General features: G+C 30.2%; 1 protein-coding gene across 3 annotated transcripts; it reads right to left on the bottom strand.

Moving 5' to 3' along the window:
- Window positions 1-687: 687 nt before the first annotated feature.
- Window positions 688-10,678, bottom strand: LOC111289546 (DNA primase). Of its 3 annotated transcripts, none has more exons than XM_022880674.2 (14): window positions 10,452-10,678; window positions 9,975-10,117; window positions 9,537-9,706; window positions 9,283-9,429; window positions 9,137-9,188; window positions 8,758-8,932; window positions 8,483-8,565; window positions 8,112-8,324; window positions 7,375-7,491; window positions 6,891-7,038; window positions 6,261-6,368; window positions 1,525-1,590; window positions 1,179-1,441; window positions 688-1,011 (listed from the first exon to the last, which is right to left on the bottom strand). In XM_022880674.2, the coding sequence occupies exons 1-14, from the start codon at window positions 10,531-10,533 to the stop codon at window positions 901-903; spliced, it is 1,878 nt and encodes a 625-aa protein (XP_022736409.2). In that variant the 5' UTR covers window positions 10,534-10,678; the 3' UTR covers window positions 688-900. The 3 variants fall into 3 exon arrangements, with proteins under 3 accessions (XP_022736409.2, XP_022736410.2, XP_022736412.2); XM_022880675.2 differs by having other exon boundaries at window positions 759-1,011; window positions 6,903-7,038; window positions 10,452-10,659; XM_022880677.2 differs by lacking the exon at window positions 7,375-7,491 and having other exon boundaries at window positions 759-1,011; window positions 10,452-10,659.
- Window positions 10,679-25,194: the final 14,516 nt, after the last annotated feature.

Below are 25,194 nucleotides of genomic sequence, written 5' to 3'. Positions count from 1 at the left end.
CCCTACCAATCATAAATGGCAATCCCAGATAAACAGTCCGAAGACAAATTTTTCTGAAATACAAGGCATGTCTGAACCTCACCCTGCACATCCACCAGTGTGTTCGAACTAAAAAAGAGCAGCAGACTCATCCACATTCACCAGCTGCCCCGAGGCCCTCTCATACTGCTTTAAAATCTCCAGAATTGCCTGGCACTCGGGTATATTAGCTCCAAAAGTCATCAGCAAAAAATAAATGAATTACCCTTGGCACTTGTCTAGTCACCATAATCCCTTTGTATTACTCCACTAGAATCAGCCTCATTCAAAGGACAGGATAAACGTTCTACCGTAGCAGATCCCGAGTCCTCTAGCTGGTGAAATCTGAGTTATTGCTAAGCTGGAACTTTAATAGTCCAATTAATTTGAGCGAAGTTTTTGAAGCAATTAGCTCTTTTGTTCCTTGTATTTCCTTCTAAATGCTCATAATTAGCTGATGTTGTTAAGTGTCAAAAGTTAAAACTTCTGTTCTACCCAATTCCCCAATCTTCATCTCTGAATCTCTTCACTCTATAATTTCCCATCACTCCATGATCCAACACTTCCATTTTTCTCTCCCCCATTGTATTCTCCACAATGAATACCCCAATCAGATTGTCTATCTGATTTATTAGGCTGGCAACTCGCTCTTATTAGGAAGCTAGTGTTACACAACAAAATTTCATTGATGATAGAGAGACTGCATGTACAATGGACCTCATACAACAAGCTGGCATATATGTTCAGTCAACTTGGACACCATCTGAACAAACCCTTATTATTTCTGCATCTTCCACCACAATCCTAACATGGAGCTGTTGTTAGGGTAGTGTAACAGCCTGCTGGTTGGAATATCTTCCATTGGCAGAAAGCTAGAATATCTTATAGATAATCTGTTTCAATCCTTAAATTAGCTGAAGTGCGTAGTTCAACCTGGGTTGCAGTCCTTTCAGCTGCCATCCACCAGTCATCATCTTCATCATTCACGTTTTCCTGATGGTAAAGTTAGAGGAAACTTAAGTAGTTTTAGGAAAATAAGTAACTAAGATTCTTATAAACATTCCTTCAATATTATAAGGCAGACCAGCAACATAACCTTCAAGGAATCCAGATAATATAATGAGGGAACTGCAGAAAAGTAGATGTTTAAGTAAACTAACCACATCATTGAGCATCAATCTTTCTGGCTTACTTTCAATATTGTCTGCAACTTTTATAGCCTCAAGCCACCATGAATCTTTAGTACAGTTGTCTAAATCACTTTCATTGCTGTAAAGCAAACCCCTTTCCTCATCATTGATGACTTGGCATTCAAGATTGTTACGTATTAACCCATCATCATCAACTATCTGTCTAGAATCAAAGAAAAATGAAGGACCAGGGATGCAGTCCATTGGTATTGGACGCAAGGGAGATCGGTAACCTGCTACCATCAACAATATTAGTGCAAATTGTTAGTCATGCATAGAGGGCAAACTAATGAGAATAACAAGAAGTTTCACACACCTTTGCAATCTGGATCATAACACTTCTGATAATAAGCTGCCCTTCTCATATCAACAACATACATCACTGAAGCAGAACAATTGAGATGAATGTTAGACTCTTTGTTATCTACATAATTAAATTAAAATAATAGGAAGTGTGGGAAAACACTTATTTACAACTTATTGTAATATTGTAATGTGTATATTTAATTTGTATCTCTAAAATTAAGTATTTGTATCCTGAGAATTAAAGATAGAAAATTAGGATAAATAGTCCCTCAATTATAAGATCAGTTTTAAGAAGATTTAGTTTTCTAGTTTACCCACTAATTAGTTGTTTATAAACCTAAGGTGCTTATATAATTCTTTTAAGAGCAGTTATTCAATATACATTCAGTTTTACTCTTAGTTTTCCATACAGTTTTATTTTTTAGTTTTTCAACATGGTATCAGAGCTTTAGGCTTTTCTTAGGAAGAAAATTTGTTCAGCCTTCATTGTTGAATTCTATTTTAGGCATTCATAGCCAAATCTTGTTAAATCTTTCAATCTTATTTTTTCCTTCTTTGGCCTTCATTGCCTAGAATCGTTTCTGGTTAAACTTTTACTATTAAGACTTGTTTCAGTCCTGAGAAATATAAGCATGCCAGAAATAGCAAGATCTGCCATTATTACCCGATTTGAGAAAGTGACAACTAGTAAAAACACCAAAGTACTACAGAAGTCTTAAGGACAAAGAAAGTTGACAGAGAGGAGATTGAGAAACTAAGAAGCCCATCGAAAACTCTTGAAAAGCTTACTAGGTATGTTTTTTGGGTAAGGTCTCTAGTTCAAGTAAAGCCTCTGGTTCTCATGAATTAAACTTCTTGATTAAGCCTATTATGAGTTCTTAGATCATTGACTCAAAAGACACAGACCATGTGACACATTCCTCACAGAAGTTTAGTATATATACCCCATATCCTAGTAATAAGAAAATTGTTGTTGCAGATTGTTCACTTAGTGACAGGATTAGGAGATATTCAAATTAATCACTAGTTTGTTCTTAAAAATGTTTTCCATGTTCTTGGATTGTCTACTAATCTGATATCTATACAAAAACTTACCAAAGACAAACTGCAAAATGACTTTTTATCCCTCCTATTGTGAATTTTAGGGCCAAAGTTTGGGGAAGAAGATTGGACTTGCTAAAGAAAAAGATGGACTATATTATCTTGAGACATCAAACAACACAATTAATATTAGAAATAGTTTACCTTTGTCATTTCTTTCTGAAAAATCTTTCAATAAAGACAAAATCTGATTTTATCATTTTTGTCTTGGACATCCTTCTTTTGGAACTTTGAAAAACATGTTTCCTTCTTTATTCAAAGGATTAAATGTCGAAAATTTTCATAGTGATAGTTGTGAACTTGCAAAGCATAGATGTGTGTTTTTTCCAATTAGCAATAAAAAAAGTTTTACTTTTTTTTACTAGATCATAGTGACATATGGGATCCTTCTACAATTCCTAATATTTCTAATGTAAGGTGGTTTGTTTCTTTCATAAATGATTGTACCAAGGTCTCTTGGATATTTTTACTTAAATCCAAATTAGATGTGAATAGTGTATTTAAGCTTCCAAAACATGATCCAAAATCAATTTGGAGTGAAAATCAAGAGATTTAAGTCTGATAATGCAAGAGACTATTTCAACTAGAGTTTATCTACCTATTTCCAAAAGAAAAGGATTATCCATGAGTCATTTTGTGTTAATATTCCACAGCAAAATGAAGTAACAGAGAGAAAAAATAGCCATTTACTAACCACAACTTGAGCTTTACTTTTTCAAACAAATGTACCCAAATCCTACTACGGAAAAGCTGTTTTTACTACCACACATATTATAAATAGTTTACCTACAAGGGTTTTGGGATATAAAACTCCTATGGAACTACTCACACAATTCTATCCCAACTTTAATACCACAAACAACCTCACACCCAGGATATTTGATTGTATATCATTTGTTCATGTTCACAATCATAATAGGGGGAAGTTGGATCCTAGAGCAATTAAGTGCATTTTTGTGGGATATTCATCAACTTAGAAAAGGTATAAGTGCTATCATCCTCCTACCAAAAAAATTCTCTATCTGCAAATGTCACTTTTAAAAAAAGCAAACCATTTTTTACTCAACCTTATCTTCAGAGAGAGACTTCATTCATGGAAGATAAGGACAAAGACTTTTTTTTGCTTAACTTGTCATCCTTTTCAATATTTTCACCCATTAATTCTTTTCAGTCTAAACTTGTTTTTTCTTAGTGCAAGTCAAACATTGAATTTGAGTCTAAACACATTCCAAACACTGAATATGTGACAAAGGATAATATTGTTTGTGATTTTTTTGAAGGAATTATAGGTGTACTCAAGAAAGAAAGTTTCAGATCCTGAATCGATGCAAATCCAAGAACCTGATCCTAACTCTGGAAATAAGGTAACTACAATATTTGACTATATTTCTCAAAATAAGCATGAATCTTCTAAAACTATAACTAGTGATTATGATCTGCCTATTGCCATTAGGAAAAGAATCGGAGAATGTATTAAGCATCCACTATACCCAATCTCTAATTTTGTCATTTGAAAAATTATCACCATTCCACAAAAATTTCCTTGTGAGCCTAAACACTATTTCTGTTCCAACTACATTGTCCAAGGCATTATCTAGTGAGAAATTGAGGCAAGCCATGAAAATAGAAATGAAGCCTTAGAAAAAATAAGACATGGGAATTGGTAGAGGAAAAAATCCAGTTGGGTGTAAATAGGTTTTCACTGTAAAATATAAGGCGGATGGTACTATTGAAAAGTATAAAACCAGGTTGGTGGCTAAAGGCTACACTCAAACTTATGGAATAGATCATCATGAAACTTTTGCGTCAATTGCCAAGATGAATACAGTTAGGATTTTGTTACCATTGGCTGCAAATTACGATTGGCAGCTTCAACAATTTGATGTAAAGAATGCTTTTCTACATGGTGATTTGGAAAAGAAATATATATGAAGGTTCCATTGAGATTTGGAGGTCATCTAGAAGCAAACAAAGTATGCAAGCTGAAAAAGGCTTTATATGGCCTTAAACAGTCTCCTAGAGTTTGGTTTGAGATATTTTCCAAAGTGATGCTAGCAATGGGATATAAGTAAAGTCAAGGAGATCACACATTATTTATGAAGCACTCTGATTCAAGGAAGGTCACAGTTCTATTAGTGTATGTTGATATAATTGTAATTGAAGATGATGAAAAAGAAAGAGAATCTCTAAAACAGTGTTTGGCTAGAGAATTTGAGATAAAAGAGCTAGGGAGATAGAAATACTTCCTAGGAATTAAAGTAGCTCACTCACGGCATAGTATTTTTATATCACAACAGAAATATATGATGAATCTTTCGAAAGAAACTAAGAAGCTCGCATGTAAACCTGTAAATACCCATGTAAATCCTAATCATAAATTTGGAGAAGCTAATGAAGATGTTGTTATATATAGAGAGATGTACCAAAGATTAGTTGAAAGACTCATTTATCTGTCATATACTAGACTTGATATAGCATATGTTGTTAATGTGATAAGTCAATTTATGCATAGTCCTAAAAAAGTGCACCTACAAGTTGTCTACCGTGTATTGCACTATTTGAAGGCCAATTCTGGGAGAGGTATCTTATTCAAAAGAAATTCGAGGTTGGTTCTAAAGGCATACACATATGCGGATTATGCAGGTTTAATAACTGATAGAAGATCCACTTCAGGCTACTGCACTTTCCTAGGTGGTAATCTTGTGACTTAGAAGAGTAAAAAACGAAATATGATGGCAAGATCAAGTGTTGAAGCAAAGTTCAGAGCAATGCCTCAAGGAATTTGTTAACTATTATGGTTAAAGATTATCCTAGAAGACTTGAAGATCAAGTGGGATGTACCAATAAGACTCTACTGTGATAACAAGTCTGCAATAAGCATTGCACCCAATCCTGTGCAACACGACAGAACAAAACACATTGAAGTAAACTGGCATTCATAAAGGAGAAACTAGACAATGGGTTGATTTGTACATCGTATGTATCAACCAAGGGTCTACTTGCAGATGTGTTGACTAAAGGTCTTAGCAGTGCAACATTTCAAGAAATTATTTCCAAGCTAGGAATGGGAATGAAAAACACCTATTCACCAGCTTGAGGGGAACTGTGGGAAAACACTTATTTACAGCTGGTTGTAATTTTGTAATTTGTATATTTAAAATTAAGTATTTGTATCCCTAAAATTAAAGACAAAAAATTAGGATAAACAATCCCTCAATTATAGAATCAGTTTTAGAAAGATTTAATTTCCTAGTTTACCCACTAGTTAGTTGTATATAAACCTAAGGTACTTGTCTAATTCTTTAAGAGCAATTTTTCAATATAAATTCAGTTTTACTCTTAGTTTTTCATGCAGTTTTATTTTTTAGTTTTTCAATAGGAAGTTCAACAGTACAAGCCAAATATATCAACTGCAGGTTATTTCAACAGTAACCTTTTAATATTCTAGGGGTTTGGTGGTACTCTAATCATAGTTTTGGAAGGTACATTTGGGTAAGTTAAGTCTTTAATGAAGTATGGTATCAAGAACATAAAACAAGTATGATAAGTACCATGATGTATACATGATAAACCTAATAATCATAATTAATAAAGACAATTAAGTGATCATCTTGAAGCAATTGGATTAAAACTAAATAAGCATACCATGATTGCTCTTATGCTCTCTACCAATTCGCTCACAATATCGATTTCTTGACATGCTGTAGACAACTAATCCATACTCAGAGAACCAATACCAGCTTCGTATTTTCCCTTTAACAGCAGCAAATTATCATGAAAGTCAGTAGTTGATGAAGAAAATTAATAACAAGGTTTTGTTAAGCGTTATGAAAGCGGAGGATAAAAAATGGATATTACTGATAACACTTTTGTCATGTATGAACATAAGAAAACAATAAAGTTGAATTCCTCTCAATCACAATCTCTCTAGCAAAGCATAATATAACCACACATTGCAACAAGGGAAAAAATGTCAGATCAACTCCCTCAAACCAAACAGAACCCAACCCTCAAAACAAATTCTGCTGCATTGGAATTCTAGTTAACCAGATAATATGGAATCATGTTTCAAATCCACAATAAATATATCAACAACATTTCAACCAGAATAACTTAAATCTCTGGCTAGTTCTTGTTCAAATGTGGAAGGTGAATCAATGTAAGTGTACTGTAAAAATGAAACAGAGTATCATTAAATCAGGGCTTAGATTATCCTCCATATAAATCAAACATGCTTGATTCATTTGCTATTTAAGTTAAAATAAATGATACCACCTGATACATTACCGGTGGAGGCAATTGATTCTATAAATTCATCCAAAGATGGGAAGGGCGACTTTCCCGTTAGGCATGTTGTAGAAACATCACTAATGTGAGTTTTTTCTTGAAGAGCTTTGCAATATTTTCCAAAATTACTAGTTACCTGCATAACAGAAGATTTTGATCGTGAACATATAATATAATATTTTAACACAAAAGTAAAAGCCTCTTCTATTCAGAGAGAAAGAGAACTTAGAAGCTTCTACTCAGCGTAAATAACAATATTCCAAATGTCAGGGTCCTGAGATGTGACAACCAATTGCACATATTTATAATTAGTACCATACTACCATGCTGATTGCTTTGAAGTTTTGCATTCCTCTTAAACCCAAAAATATTGGAATTTGCATAAGTGAGATAGAATAATATGTATATTAATACACACAATTAAACTACAAGGTAGTAAAGTGATGAAACCTAAGGCAGAGTTCAAATCTACCTCTGTCTCAAAATGCAGAGTCTTTACACAATCTAATTCCATTTTGCAAACCAAAAGTTTCTCACAATCAATGTCCATGTTGCAGATTAAGGATGCCATGATCATGTCCTCCTCACCCTGTTGTTCAACAAAATATCTTCATTTAAAAGTTATGTCAGAAGACAGCTCTATCTCATAAATGGTTAGCAGTTAGCTTCTGATAAGGACATGAATATTTTGGTTAGCAATTCTTCATGGCATGTCATCTTACAGCACCAGTGTACATTCAACATTTCCATGGCAGTAAAATTGGGAATAATGCACATTTTGCATCGAACATTAGTAAAACAGATAAGTAAGGTTAAGAGTGGAAAACATATCTCTTTAATCAACAAATCTAAGCCCTGGTAAACTGGCGGGACCATGCTTTCTTTAGGAAAACAATACTAATTAAGATATTGAGAAAACAAAATATCTTGATAAAATTTAGCTGTTACTTTCACTGTAAAAACTTTGCAAGCAATTATGCCACTCCACTGACATAAAAGGATAAATACACTACACATATTTCTGCTATATGCATGGTCACTGAGAAATTTTTAGAATAATAGAAATAAGTTGCCTGTACTATATAAGAAGCGTCTTTTCCAACATGCACTAAAAAAAAAAAAAAAAAACACAAAGAACCAGAATACCTTGTCATGAATTAAACCCACTGCATTATAAGTTGTAAGGCTCAAGCAAGTAAATTACCATACCATATCCTTACATTTGAAACGCTCGGTGGGTAGAAGGAAGGAAGTCTTTCCTGCTTTTGATGATAGAGCCAGGCGAAAGCAACGATTTCTAGAATAGACAGCAGTGTCCACAAAAAGTTGGCCAGGTGATTCAGCAGAGGTTGAATCTTTTTTCACAAATAATTTTTCAAACCTTTCATCCCTTTCCTTTGAACTTGCTATCCGTGAGCATATCTGGTAAAAGTCATCAACTAGTGGCAATGGTTGACATTTTGACGCATAACAAACAAAAGAAAAGAAGATTGAAACTATAGCCGGTTTCCCCTCTTGGAGATAACACAACAATGCTATTTATTACATTAAAAAAATGGTTATTTTTAAGTAAGGCATACCTCTTTAACAAATGCACCCACATGCAAGTTGTCCTTAAAAGCAGTCTTTGGTATACGCATGATCAAATGGCGAGAAAACTTATCTGCAGTTGAATGTTTATAGAGACAGGAATTAATATTAAGAAACAAACCCCAATATGAATAGGAAAGCATGCATCCTGGAAATAAATGATTTAGTGTATATTTTTATGATGTTGGCTGATATTGTCAAATGTACAAAGATATCACAAAATGACAAGGAGAACAAAGTCCTATGACCTAGAACAAAACTGTACCTTCAGTAGAGGAATCAAGCTCCACCACCCAATCCTGATTTCCATTGATAGAGTATTTTTCAAGTAAGGCTTCTAGAATGACAGAAATCAAGAGATCAACCATTTCATCTCCGTCCCTTCCCAAATTGTCTCTCTTATTGAACTCCAAATCAAAGTACAGATGGCATGGCAAACCCTAGAAACAACACAGCAACAATCAATAAAATAATAAAACCAATGACCAAAAGAAGGGTTAGATGTTTCCTCATGGACAATTTCAGGTTTTACTACTCAAGCACAGACAAAGGCATAAACAGAAACTGGCTAGAACAGAAAACTGAAGTGGAAATAATATTACACATGCAAATTCAATTGTGGGAAGATATGCAGAGGTTTCTACCTCCTGAATCACTTCATAGTGATGACGAAGTTTTGATTCCATAATTTTGTACCTGGAAAGACAGGATTGCAACAAGCAAAGAGTTTAAAAAGAAATTATCTCATGAAGTAATTAAGTCTGAACATGCAAGAAACAATAGTAAAGACCTCTTCCAGAACTCCTCATATGTAGAAGCAAGATATCTCCTTTGCCCACTGTAGTGGTCTTGATAACTAAAAACATGTGCATTTGCATGTGCTTTAGCAAACTTTACTGCCTCATCCTGTCTTGGAAATGTAGCCCATACTTCTGTTCTAATAAATGAGTAACAAGAGCCAAGTCAATCAAAAAGGGCAGTAAGGAAAGGGATACACCGATGCTTTTGAATCAGAAAAGTAATAAAACGGACTCCTACAGCTACCTTAAATTTGACTTCTCTTGTTCACTGAGATCAATGCGAATTTCACGTAATAAGCGCAGCAAACTCTGTGGTCTTTTTGGAGGAACACCATGTGGGGAACCGTAAAATATAACTGGAGAGATCTGTTTCCTGCGGCTCAATTTTCCTGCCTTAATTGCTGTTGAAACACACTAAAGGAAACATAAAATTTGGTAAATGTCTACAGATGATAATGAAGAAATAATGAATAGGTAACAATAAGTACAAGTCAGAGAAGCTAACTTTAGAATTCCATTATTAAGTCAAACGAAGCCAAACTTGGTTCAAATAAGTGAATCCATGTTTCTAATGTCTCTTTTCAGGCAATCTAGGTCTTAGTTCCTTGCTGTGCTCAACCAAAACATGCATGACCAGTAAGATATAAACTTACATGGAACAAAAGCAATTTAAACTACATACCTTCTCAACAGAAAGTTCGGCACTGATTGCATTTTCCTTTCCTTGTTCGGATGATCCTAGGGAAGGTGACAATGAGACCTTTCTTGTTGAATTTTCTCGATTCAACTTCCTTTTACGTCTTTTTCTTTCCCTTACAGCAGATTCTAACAAAAAAAAAAAAAAAAACAGAACAAGATTCCTTATTATTCTTCCTTTTTTCTTTAATTAGCATAACACATGAAAATCACATAAAATTGTAGTGGACTAACAGCAGAAGGAATTCATAGTACTAATATCGATGCGATGATGACTAAGATTGCGAAGAAAAGAAAAGCACGGAATATTTGAACTCATGCGAGAAATATAATCAAACCCTCATCAAGAATTTGATAAGAATCACGCTCCACATTTATCATTATCAACAACTGGATTTCAAAGTAATTTTGGGGTTTATTTCACAAAAAAGAAAAGATTAGAAAAAAAGGGAGTGAAGCTTACGAGGAGGAGAGATGCCGCACTTGAAGCATTGGAACAATCGGTCGACGTCGTCCATTGTGCTCGTATTTCCCTTCTTCGCCATTCTCTTCTTTTTCTTTTTTCCCTTCACTGCTAACTGAGCGGGAATTTAATTTTTCAATGACACCACCGACTTTCACTTTGTCTATTCAAAGAAAATCCCTAACGTTCTTTTCTTTTCTGTTTTTCAAATTTCCCTTGATAAATTTAAACTGCAAAGCTTAAGGCGGTTTATCATTTTATAATTTCTTTTAATACCGTAATATCTTAATTACAGTTGACAGATGTCTAATTTTCAAAGGATCTTAATAAACACCTGTCTAAAACTATAGAATAATTATTTTGCCCTTAACAAAAAACTTTTAAAATATTTTGATTATGAATTTTGTGTTATGATAAGTTTGGACAAGAGACTTTATTTATAAAGAGAATTTCAAAATGAAATGATTTTTTTTTTTCGTGTTCCCAAAGAGTGGTAGAACCTATTACAATCTTAAGGTTATTACCACATAATGATTATCACCTCGACTAAAAGTTTAATTAGTCAAATAATCAGCATAAAAGTTTACTCCTTCGAAGATTTGTTGAATTTTGTACTTCCAATTTCTACTTATAAACTGTTGACATTAATTTTATTTTTTTTTAAATCAAGAGTCTTATATTAAGAGGGAAAAAAAATTGAGATTCGAACTTTGATTTAGATATTTTTTTTAAAAATTATTTTAATCACTAAATCAAACAATTAAAAATTATTGATATTAATTAATAACATAATAAAAGAGATTTTTTTACATGTTTAAATTAACCGTCAACAAAATATATGATTCAATAATAACTTTCCTAAAGTCTCTCTCCCAAACTAATTTTAGTCCATCTAAATTTAAATTGCATACAATTCGGCCTTAAGCATCGAACCATATCCAATTTTTCTAACAAACCCAAATATTTGATAGCCATCTAAATATCGTGCAATGTCTCCAATACCCAAATCACCTGGATTAGAAGAAGCAGCACCATCTACGTTAATTTTAATAAAAGTAATGGAGGAAGTTTCCAAGCAATAAGAGAGACCTGATTAACATAAGTCGTTTGATCTGATGGTAAGCAAAAAACTCCCTAACCTTTCTCTAACAATATTAGTGGTATAATCAGGTAGAGTAAATCCCTGTTCAAATATGCATTTATTCCTTCATTTCCAAATATTCCAGCAACCCAACAAAATCGGTCAAGGGATTCCATCATGCACAACATTACTCCTAGCAAGATTAAAAAAGATCCAATTCTGTAGGGACAAAAAAAGAAAATGTTCCAAGTTAGAGCCCGCAATCCAACAATGCCTTAACATACCTAAGAATTTGCAATCTCTAAGTAAGTGTAGTTACTATTCAATCTAATTCTGATATCTTTGACGGAAGGCTGAAGTTGAAATCTCTCTAACTATACACGTCTCCCTTGTTAGTATCCTGTTATGCAATACTAACCACAAAAAATCTTTTCTACGAGGAGGCACATCTAATTTCCACAACTTTAAACATTGGGCTGAAGGTCATCTAATAACAGCTTGTAAGTCGAAGATACTGAAAAAATACCATCCGAAGCTATAGACCAAAACAACTGATCCTCCCTGTCATAAGACAATGAAAACACACATAATTGATATTTAACCGACTCCAGTATATCCGCAATCCTGCTCCAATCTCAATCCCCATTTGAATTCACAAAATCACTTACACACTACGATTCATCTATGCTTGACAAAACTCAGTTACATCTTGTTTTGAGAGGCTGATCACCCAACCACTTATCACACAAAAAGAGGTTTGGTTCCCATAGAATATAAGTTTCCCAAACCCTTGCATTACCAACTCCTTACTCCAAATAATACTTCTCCAAGTATGAAAAGCACTAAGTTTTTTAAAGGCTTGAAAAAAAATTAACCCCTTTTAAATATTTAGCCCTTAACACCCTACTGTATAACTCACTGTCCCTTTCACCTAAACGCCATCCAATCTTGGCCAATATGTTGTTTGACAAAATAAAAAATATAATTATCAAAATTTTTTAAATTTGAATGAAAATTTTTGGAAGACTCAAATTCTCTTTTCAAATTCCATCTAAGTAGATAGAATTTGTAAATTTTTTTAGTTTTATGATAAAAAATCAACATTTACCATATTTTCTTTTTTTGTGTAACTTTTTTTTTCTTCAATTTTAACTACAAAAACTCATTATATATATTTTTAAATTTTTTCATATTATTAGTAATATCTACACATTTTTACAAATATAATGACACTCATTATATTTTTTTAGTATTTTGCTTTTTCTATTTATATATCATTATTTATCTATTATAATTACTCTTATCTCATCAAAATCTAATATTTAAAATTTTTTTTCTAAAAAATAATTATCTAAACAATGCAATTATAAATGTTGTTATTTTAAATGATGCATTTTAAAATACTAATATTTCAAAATTTTTAAAAATTTCAAAAATTTTTGTTCAAATGTACCATTAAAGTTTTGGAAAGTTGACCTATTCAAAGAGAATTTATCTAAACAATTAGATTGGACTATTTATAAAAAAAATGTCTTAATTTCTTACATTTATTATTTGTATTTAAAAAATTTGAATTAAATCCAATAACAAATTAAAAATTTACTAGTTCATTTTTTTGTTGCTTATTTAGTTTTTTACATGAATTAAATTTATCAATTACTTTTATAAATCAAAGCGTTAAAATAAAAAAAATAATATTTTATTAAATAAATTAAACAATAAAAACTATATAGAATTTTTTTAAAAAGAATTTTATAACATAAAAATTAATATATTTTTATATCATAAATATATATATATATATATTAAGCTATATAATAAAATATAAATATTTTAACAATTGTATATAAATTAAAGTTTCAAATATGTTTGTATTATATAATTTATAAATAAATAATTTTTATATATTTAATTAACCAAATATGATTATTTTAAGATTAATACATATATTGAAATATATAAAAATAATTTTTTAAAAAATTAACAATTATTATTTAATATGATTTAATTTAAAACTATATTTTAAAATTAGGTCAATAAAAATTATAAATATTAAAAGAAGTCTTTTGACAAAATAAGGGCCAACTATCTAGTCAAATAATTACTATTTTTAGGCATTAAGGTTAATTGCTTTTAAATCAAAAATGTCAAAGACAAATGACATATGGATCTTATGTGACTCTAATTAATATTATTTTTAATTAAAAAATATAATTAATATAATAATTTATAATAACTTTTTAAAGTGTCTTTTTGCCTTTAAAAAGTTGTTGCTAATGGTAAAAAATATTAATTACAAAATGAATGAAAAAAATACAACTTATGCAATGCCTTTAAGATTTTATTTTTACATACTAATTTATAAATTTTTAAAGGCAAAATAATATGTCATAAATATTAATATATGGTGGGATTTCCATCACATCTAACCATTTCTAGTATCTCTTTTCAAGATATAGTAACTTAGTCTTTTCACTTATAAGGTATTTGTTTATGGATAAAATAAAATTTTTTGTTAGAATCTTATTTTTTTATAATTTGATTCTTTCATTCGGTTTACAAATATATGATTTTTGAAGTTTTAAAAATTTTTTAATAATGTCAAGAAAGAAGAAGTATGAGGAATCAAAACTCTCTTCTCCTTAAAGTTTTTTTAGATTTCAAAGAAAAAGTGAAAAATTTTCTCATTTACCTTCACTTAAGTGCATTTTTGGATTATATAAACAATATTATTTATTTTAGAATAGTAGTAATTTTTATAAAATATTATAAAAACAATTTTTTTCTTAATATATTTTAAATAGATATCATTTTTTTAGATTAAAAACGTGATCTTTATTATTAAAAACGTAAATTTGTTATATTTTCAACAAAGATCACATTTTAAGATTAAAAATGTGATTTTTATTGAAAATATATTATGAAAAACATTATATTTTATTTTTTATATTTTGCTTGTTGATATATTATGAGAAATTTTATTTTTTAAAATTTTAAAATTTCAACAAAAACCACAGGGTCATTTGTTTTTGTTTTCTATTTTTTATTTTCATTTTCAATTTTTTTTGAAAATTGAAAACCAAAACATGTTTGGTAGGTTGTTTTTGTTTTTTGTTTTTGAAAACTAAAAACAAAGTTTTGAAAATTATTAAAAACAAAAAAATTGTGTTTTCAGTTTTTTGAAAATAATTTGACACTATTGCTATATAAGCACTATTTATAAAAATTACAATTAAACTACTACAACGATGTTACAAATAATATATTAATAAAATAATAGTTTTATTATATAAATATTATATTAATAAATAATATTATATTAATAATACAATATTATTTGTTTATTAATATAAAGATATAATATATTATTAATATATTATTAATAAATAATATTTATTAATATATTATTAATATAATATATTATTTATTAATATAATATATTATATATTTTTAATAATATATTATATTAATAAGTTATTATATTATTAATATATTATATTAATAATTTATTATTAATATAATATAAAAATAATAATATATTAATAAATATTATATTACTAAATAATATATTATTAAATATTATTATATTATTAATAACAAATGGAGTCTAAACGCTTTAACCACTTTCTCTTACCTGTTTTTGTTTTAGAAATAGTTTTTGATTTCACATTTCTAAAATAAAAACATTTTATCCAAACATGTTTTGAAATTCAATAAATTGAAACTAAAACAAAACAAAATTTTCAAATATATAAAATACACAACAATACCAACAATACCAAAGGACTACATTTTTCAAATGAAAAATGTAATATTTGTTAGCAAACATTACATTTTAATGTAAAAAACATAAATTTTTTCGATATTTTAAACAAAGACACGGTGCTTTTGAAATTCCTGACAAAAACTATGATTAAAAATATGATCTTTGTTGAAAATATAAAAATATTATTTTTCATTGACAAAAACTATGATTAAAAATATTATTTTTGTTGAAAATACAAAAAAATTATTTTTCAAAATTTTTTAGTTTCAATGAAGACAATGTGTTATTCACATGTCACATATTATAAATGTCACATGTAATGAATGTCTCGTATTATTAATGTATCATCAAAGACAATACAATAAAAAATTTTAATAAGTAATCTTACATTCTTCTAAACCAAACATAAAAATTTTACATTTTTTAATCAATAAAACCTAAGAATCATGTATTCCCCTTCATAATCACTTTTTTCTTAAATCTAAGAATCCGTGAACCAAATACCCTCTTAAAGGATAGGAAAATCAATTACATGTTCTCTTAAAACCACACTAGACTTTTTCAACAAAAAACTTACAGACTAGTCATAGGTATTTTTATCTATGCTTTAGTATTCACCAATTGAAGACTTGGAATAATCGAAGGATGAATGAAGAATTTTTTGAGGTTGCAACAAAAAAGAAAGAATTAGGATTTTTTTTTCCATTTAAAAAAGGTAATTTTATTTTTTAAAAATCAAGTTTTTATACAATTTGTTCAAATAGAATATGAACTGTATCTTTTCTATGTTATTTTCTAAAGATTGTAAATTTATCATGTGTTATCAAATTAGGACCTTTTTGTGTTGATAATGAAATCAGTAAATTTAAACTATAATTACTATTGTTTCTCAAAAGTTGTAGTTGTTATAACATGTATCGGACTTTGCTTGTCCTACAACTCCAATACTTTGCATTAATAATTTATAATAAAAATTAGGCTTGTGATGTGGTCTTGTAATTTGTATGGTCTTGCTCTCACAAGAGATGTAAATCATAATTTTTTAATAGTATAAGCATTAGGTAAGAGTGCTTTTTTGTTTGTTATATTTGGTTTAGTTGATATCATGCTCTAGTACTCTAAACTATATGCTTATGTTTATTCAACAATGTTATTTTTTTATGTTACAAATCTATAGTTACATTTTTATGCCTCCAAAAAGTTTGATAAGTTGTAGCTATTGTAATTTAAAAATCTATTACGTTAGTGATATTTTATTTAATAACTTTTTTTGATAATTAATTAATAACATCATAACTAATTCACCTGACATAACACCACACTAGGAAGACACCTTATTGAACTCACAATCTAGATGAGCCAGCGATTTGCAAACCCATTTGATTTTCTTTTTATTCAAGAATAACACAAGGCACTACTATTCCTAGAAATATGGGAACACACAAACACAATAATGCATTTATTCTTGTCATTATCGCCTTTGTCTTGTCCCCTTACCTTACCCTGCAAATCCTGTTCACCCCCAGTTTACCAGAAACCCCTCGGCTAGACCTAGAAGGCTAGCCTCTTTTTAAAGCCCTCACATCGAGAAGACCCTAGGGACTCTATCTCCCATGCCCAGACACCCTGCCTTCGAACACACCTGAAACCCCCAAGCTTCGAATACCCAGAAAACCCAAAAGCTCAGATTGAGAAGAACCGCAGGCATCAGACACCCAAACCCCAAAGTCTTTGCCTACGTCCAAACACCCAAAAAAAAAAAAAATTCCAGTTTCCATACCCCAAAACCCAAACTCTCATTAACCCAAAAACCCAAGCACCATACACAAAACCCTTATCCATAAAAAAAAAATAATAAAAAATACAGTCTTCATCGTGGAAGGAACCCAGCGTCAAGCCACTTGCAAAAAAAATTTCATCAATTTTGTTTTAAAAAAAAAAAAAGAAAGAAGAGGAGACCGAAAGTTTTAAGTCTCGATCTATGCCGATTGAGGCTGTTTATGGTAAAACGGACACCGGATCTAAAAAGATTGCATTGAGGTGAATGTTTGAGAGTTTTCACATTTTTTGGCCATCGACGACTGACAGGATAGCACGGACGCCAGTGACCAAAGGCAGGCAAAGCCCTAGGAGCTCTCTTAAGAGCTCTAAATTTTTTTTGGCAAAAGGGATAGAATTAAACTGAAAAAAAATGGTTTTATATAGAAAGCCAAAACTAAAAACGACGTCATTTAAACAAAAAAGGATTCACGTATGGACTCAGATCTGACTCGAGATTCACGTAACCCGACCTGTAACCCGCTTAGGCCTCAGTTCAAAATCCATCTAGTTGAACCGACATCAAATCGCTAGTGAACCAGTTCGGACAGGTCTGAACCTCCAAACTGCTGAGCCGACCAGACCGACTATTGACTGGACTGTTGATCGGTCCTACTCAATTTTTTTTTAATTTTCTAATTTTTTATATATTACTATTTTTGTTATTTTGAGTTTTATTTTTTATTTATGCATGATAAAATTTTGAATTTGTTAGAATAAATATTTGATTGTTTTTAATAATAATAAAATGAAAATAAAATAGGATAATGACTAAAAAAAATACTAAAAATGCTTAAATAATAATACTATTAATAATCTAAATAATAATAATAATAATAAAATATTTTTATTTTTTTTGCCTAGTTGTTGGATGGAATAAAAAATATATATAATTTTGCCTAGATGTTAGAGAATTATATAAATTTTTTTAATAATAATAATAATAAATTAATTTGTTTAATAATAAATTTTCATAAAAAAATAGAGATTTCTTTTAATTAATTTTCAAAAAAATGATAAAAAAAATTAAACTTGCTCTGAAAGTCTGTCTAGATGTTGGAGATTTTTAGAGATGTTCGCATTTTAAAATTCAAAAAAAAAAATTAAAATCAAAACCCAAAATTTCTAAACCCTAAAATCAAAACCCCAAACATCAAACTTTAAAACCAAAACCCTAAAATCAAAACCCTAAACTTTCGATACCCTAAAATTCAAGCCTTAAGACCTTCTAAACCCTAAAACCCTTAAAACTCAAACCAAAACCCTAAAATTTGAATATTCAAAATCTTGAAACCATAACCTTTAAAACCTCTACCCAAGCGCTTAATCAAAACATTCCGAAACTCTAAGGATACGTGTGAAAATCTCAAGTTGAGTAATTTGTTCCTGAATGTCGCCTAGATGATAGGGTATTTAAGAAAATTTATTCCATTAAGTTTTTCAAACGGGTCCTTAATTCATTTTAACAATGGGGTTAATAATTGATTAATAAATAAGAATAATAATAAAAGAAGATCTTAAATATAAATAGTCGCACCTAAGCTTTGTCTAAATGTTGGAGAGTCAATGTGGTTTCATTATATTTAAGAATCCAATTTGAAATTTGTATTTCATCATCATACACAGCATCTATTGGCTTACATACATTTATTTGTTATTGTTTGCACTCCTCTGTCTTTAATTTCTACTTGTTATCTAATAATATCATCATTTACTTTTTCGTACAAAATGTTTTCTTATTTAATTTATTTACTTTTAAAAATGTGTAATTTTAATACAAAATAAAGATAACATTCCGAAGGAAATAATTTTTGATACTTTACCCAGATGTTGGAGAGTTACCAACAATTGTCTTTTGTAAAGGATGTTATTTTCATTTTCAAGGGATGTCGTGGTAAATATCAGTCAAAAGTATTATCTTTAAAATTCTACCTAGATGTTGAAGAATTTTAAAATAATTTTTTAACTTAGAGATTTCTTCGATACTCCTAAATAAAGAATTTTGATAAATTAATTTTCTTTCTTTTAAAATAATAAAAAGGGATTATTATTAAATTTCAAATCAAAACCATTTCATCCAACATCAGAAATAGTGCATGATTAAATGGTACCAATTTATGGGTGTTGTGGGAGTGCTAATCATTTCTCAAACGTAACCAACTCCCGAATCCAACTTGATTTTCGTAGACTGAAATTTATTTTTTGATAAACTTTAAACCCGCTTTATAGTTTTATTGAAAAGATAATCTTTTGGGAGACCAATCACACCCTAAAAAAGATTGGTAACGACTTTCTCATTTTTCTCAATTTTAAAATTCTTTATGTCTGGTGGTCCCAAAACCATTATGACAACTTGACGACTCCACTGAGGATTTTGAGAGTCAGGCCAAAATTTTAATTATGTGCTTTTAATAGTTAGATTTAATTGGTTTTATCTGATATTTAATTTAATTTCCTTTATTTTAATTTTTCAAAATATATATGCATACAAGTTAATAAATAAAATAAATTATATGTTATTTATTACATTATTTTGATTCTGTGTTTATGATTTATTTATGTTATTTTGATTAATACTTTATTCTGCACACACTTTGTATATGCATTTACATGTATGAGCTCTAAACTTGAGCTCCATCCTTTTTAAGAGGAAGTGAAGTAGTTACGTTCTCGTGAGGTGATAACCTCTACATTTGCTAGCGAAAACACTTTCACTCAAATTGAATCATTTCCGTTCGTAACCTGTAATGGGTGAGGATTGTGGTGCTTTACTAGTCTAGTATGGACGTCAGTGAGGAAAAATTTAAGAACCTTTAGATAAACAAATCCTCACTCAGCATATAGTGAACCTTAGGGGATTAGCCTTGGATAAAGCATTGCATTTTTGTAGAAATAAGAGAAAAGCATTTTCTTAAAGGTTTTTTTCCCCATTTGACATGTATTTCATTCATTTGGTAGTTATCCAAAATTTACATTTTCATAAAATACTTTAGAATAAAATGAATTTTTTTGCATTATCCAACAAGCAAAAAAAAAAAAAGTTTTCAAAAAAAAAATAAAGATTTTTCTCAAATTCTTTGTTTATTGGCCAAATAAAAATTAATTTTCAAGTCCTAGTTATTTTGTTTTTCCTCCTTAAATTTTTTTTTTTTGTATTTTGTTTCATCTTTTACATTTCATACATTATAACAAATAATACATGTATTCCATCCCATGCGTATCATAATAGGATATTATGAGCATTTCATCCCATCCATATAAATAGATAGTACATGCATCCCATGTTGTGCACATGATGATAAATGATACATGCCTTCCATACATATCTTAATAGTTAGTGCACCCACTCTATTTCATTACATATTTAAAGGTAGTATCAGTTTCACTAGGTTGGCATAACACAAGTATTGCATTTCATGTAAAAATATAACATACACTTGATAGGTTCATGCATTCCATACAAGTATGTTGCATTAGTCATAAGAATACATCTCATCATTCATGTAAATATGTCATTGCATTTTATGCATATAGATTCATGAATAGTAGGGTCTTATGAAACATGCATTGCATTTCATATCTCACCATCCCTACAACATAACATTACATTTCTTGCATACACATTCATGGTTGATGAAAATTTTCATTTGGGTCCTTGTACATATAAAAATCCATTGTCATAGGCATATATGCATTTCATGACATTTTTTAGTCATCATATTCATGTATTCATAAACATACTTTGTATGTCATGTAAGTTAGAAATTATTTTTATGGCATCATTCAATAAGGGTGATAGTATAAAATTTTTGGTCTAAGTCCTAGAATAAAATATCTGTCTTAGTAGAAATTAGAATGGTAAAAATGATAGATCAATTGAAAGCAAGGATTAGTGCTTTGGAGTTGAATCAAGAAGAATTATGGCTCGAGCTTCGAGAGATAAAACAACACATGGCTTAATTGATAGAAATGGTTAACGGTAATGGTGGAGTTGAGTTTGTTCTTCCTCAAAGATCATTGTCACTTTCATCAAGTCAAGATCAATCGGTTTCAGTTAGTTTGACCACTTTTTCATAACAGACTAAGGCATTAGGTAATTTGAACAGTGATCAAAGTTTGGGCGAACTCAAGAGAGGAATGGGTGAACTAACCATGCAAATGATCGAGCTCAAAAGTTTGATTTCCAAGAATGAGTCACTTGGCTTCAAACAACCATCACCAACTATTTCGAGTCTAACACGCAATTAAATCCTTCTTATAACCACTTCTAACCTTATTTCCAAACACCTAGGATTAGGCCCCTAAATTTCACGCAACCTTCAAAAATTTCACACCTGAATCCACTTTCACCACCTCATATTTCACAATCGCTTATTTAGCATACTATCCCATCACCACTTTCGTAACCTAATTTTTGACCCAGAGTTTTTCAATTCACTTTAAGACTAACTATACCACCATCTTTTCAGCAAAGCAAACAAACCATAGGACAGAAAAACTCTGGCAACACCAAAGGAAAAGCTCCTATTGATCCAATACCAATATCCTACATAGAGTTATACCTACTACTCCTAGAAAACTATTTCATTACCCTTATCCCTGTTAAACCTCGTAAACCATCTTTTCTCAAATGGTATAACCCTAATGCTCGATGTGAATATCATTTTAACATTATAGGTCATTTTCTAAAAGACTGTATGATTTTGAAACATAAGGTACATGGACTACTGAAAGTTAAATATCTAAGTTTTGATGCCAAAATGAAGCCAATTATTCATAAGAATCCTTCATCGATCCATGTTGAGATAGCAAGTAGTGCTGTAGACGGTAGTCAAATTGACTAAGATGATGAATGAAAATAATAAGCATTTAGGCACAGAGATATCCTTTCCAGCAGTCATAGTCAATTTTTTGGATTTTTTAGGTGAGATAAGGAGAGTGAGAGTAGGTCTAACACTTTTTGACCCCAGTCCTAGAATGGTTCATGATGTGTAAACTTGATACTTTTGAGAATGAATGAAAAATTTTTTTGACCTGAATTTTTATGAATTGATGCCTCTATCCATTTTTAATAATTGTTTGTCTAAAGGAGCTTGTGAAAAAGCAATGGTTGTAAATATGCTTTCACCAAACTTTTGAGGAGGAAAGAATGTCTTTAGATAACCCAGCAAGAATATAGGATGGAACTTAAGTTTTTTTTCTTAATAATAATAAAATTTGACTTGCACATCATGCATCATCTATTTGAATTTATTATTTTTATGCTAGCTAAATATAAAAGATGATGATTATGAATATCCTTTTGTTAAACCTTCAAAGCCAAAAGATTTTTTATAATAAAATTCATGTCATGCATTTCTGACTTTTGATAATTAATAAAAGGTTTAAAGATAGCTATCCTAGAAAACGAGATCAATTAAGTTTGCACACCTATAGCACTCAAGTCAGTACCAGAATCATAAAAAATGAATATGCAAGTTAAGTGGACAGAGTAGAAAAGGCCTAAAAAGAGATCAGAGAAACAGTTATGAAAATGTAACAGAACATGGATAGACAGTTGACAGAATTAAAATAGATGTTAGTAGAGTTGACAAAAGGAAAAAAAATTGTTGAAACACACAGGGCAAATGAGGAAACAACTGGTGAAACACCATTGTATCCACCGAGGTTCACATATATTCAAGACCCCCATATGCTTCAAGCACCTCCAATAACTCATCAACGTTTTACTAACACTCCTGTCTAGTTACCCTCAGTTCAAACAAATGTCAACCCTGGACGTACTCTTCACGACTCTACTGCTGTGCCTAATGTAAATGATCCTAAAGAATAAAAAAAATTAAAAAAGGTACTAGATCTATCAAGAGATACGATGATGAAGGATAAATTCGATCTGTTAGAAGAGAGATTAAAAGTAATTGAAAGCCATGGTGTGTACGAAAACGTTGACGCCAACGAGCTTAGTCTAGTGTCTGATCTTGTTATTCCATCAAAATTTAAAATCCTAAATTTTGAGAAGTATGATGGAATGAAATGCCCTTTAACACACATCACTATGTACTATCGAAAGATGATAGGTCATACTCATGATGATAAATTATTGATCCATTACTTTCAAGATAGTCTCACTAGGCTTGCAGCAAGATGGTATGCTCAGTTGTATCGAAATAAAATTTGCTCTTAGAATGACTTGGCTAGGGCTTTCTTAGCACAATACAAGCACATTGAAGATATGGTGCCAGATAGGTTATCCCTACAAAACGTGAAGAAAAGGTCAACTGAAACTTTTAAAAAATATTCATTCAGATGGAGAGACATAGCAACCCAAGTACAACCACCCTTGTCAGAGAAAGAAATCACTGTTCTATTTGTCAATTCTTTTAACACTCCCTATTATGAAAGAATGATTAGGAATGTCTCCAAAAAATTTTTTGACATGATGATTTCTGACGAGATTATAGAGAATGCAATCAAGAATAGTAGGATTAAGTTAAAAAATGCAACAAATATTAAAGAGAAGTATATCATAAAAGAATGAAGGATAGGTGCAAGTAATCACAATGGATGAGCATCTACCCAATTGCTCTACCCCATACAATCCTTATTTTGTTCATCAACCTCATCACTCTGTTACTAACAATATATCTCAAAACCTATATTTTTGCCAATCAAGTCAGCATTTAGGCTTTCCAATAAATTTTCATCCTTAAATGATCATTAATGATCTTGTCCCTATATTTGAACCCACCACTCGACCAACAAAGAATCGAAAGAGACCAATGAATGATTAAAAAAAATTACCCATCCTTATTTCTCACCTTTTGCCTTTACTAATAAAAGGTTGGTATCTCACTCTTATGCATTCAAAAATAACACCAAATCCATCGATAAAGAGTTATGATCCCAATGGCAAATGTGATTATCATATGAGGGTAATTGGTCACTCAACTGAAAAATACAAACAGTTAAAAAAAGTTGAAGATCTTATCAAGAATGGTATTCTGACTCAAGATGTGATAGAACAATGAAAGTTAATGACTCCATCCAATTGCCAAATGTGAGGAGTTAAGATGAAAAAAGAAGTCTCATGTTCTAAAAAAATCAAGATAGGATGATTTTCTTTTGAATCTTTTCACTATTTTATGTATGACATGTGCATGGTGTCCTTAGAAGTTATCTAACTTATTTTGAAAGAATTGAATGTTTTGGATCTTTTTTTATAAAATTTCTCTTTATGCATTTGTTTGAATAAAAAGTTCCACATAAGTAACTTTCAAGATTTCAAAAAACAAAAACAAAAAAACAAAACAAAACAAAATAAAATAAAAAGAAAAAAGAGAAAAAAAAAGTTTTCTTTTGCAATAAAAATGAAAGGATTCTTAAGGAAAATGGTGATTACTATTAGAAAAAAGCTCTTCAAATACCTTTACACCTTTTCAAATACTTTTATGCCCCTAATCACTCAAATGATTAGATTCATCAACCATAACTTTTTACGCAATGTGAGTTTGAATTCATATCTTAAAGGATCGATAATCTTTTCTTGGGCAAAAAATAAAAGTGGTTAATTTTGAAAGTTCGTTTTGAATTTAAAAAATTAGATACTCTTTCAAATTTTCAATCGGTAATTTAATGTGTGTCAAAATTTTACCATGACTGTAGACACAAAAATACCTGAATTTTTTTTAAATAACCTTTGTTCCATATCTTAAGGCCCATTGAGAAAAAGAAAAAAGAATTCATTTCTACCTAAGACAATTTATTTCATATCTTTATACCTTTTCTCTTTCTTTTAGCAAAAAATACCAAAAAAATTTTAAAGCCCAAAAAGCCTTTTTGAACTATGCGATCGATCCTATAGACTTGATCATCATTAGAACCTTGAGTGAAAAAAAAAAGATGGGGCATAAGAAAATTAAAAAAAAAGTAAAAAGATAAAAAAAAACAACAAAAAAGACATTTTCAATGATTTGCTCTTTTAACCAAATGATCACTTTTGAAATGATGAATAACCATCTTTCTTTATCTTTCTCATACATAAAAATTATCCATTTGCTACGCATTTGAGCCTATTAAAT

This window comes from Durio zibethinus, chromosome 11 (assembly GCF_047325235.1).
Source record: "Durio zibethinus cultivar Kanyao isolate XHJ-2024 chromosome 11, ASM4732523v1, whole genome shotgun sequence".
NCBI classification, from domain to species: domain Eukaryota; kingdom Viridiplantae; phylum Streptophyta; class Magnoliopsida; order Malvales; family Malvaceae; genus Durio; species Durio zibethinus.
Note: the sequence above shows the minus strand (reverse complement) of the source record. Positions and strands in the feature narration are given on the sequence as shown.

Excerpts from the sequence above, each read along its gene's own strand:
- LOC111289546 (XM_022880674.2), bottom strand. The coding sequence starts at position 10,533 with ATGGCGAAGAAGGGAAATACGAGCACAATGGACGACGTCGACCGATTG. Across the intron at positions 8,325-8,482 it reads TGGGTGCATTTGTTAAAGAG|ATATGCTCACGGATAGCAAG; the intron begins GTATGCCTTACT and ends GACTTTTACCAG. Across the intron at positions 7,492-8,111 it reads GTTTCAAATGTAAGGATATG|GGTGAGGAGGACATGATCAT; the intron begins GTATGGTAATTT and ends GTTGAACAACAG.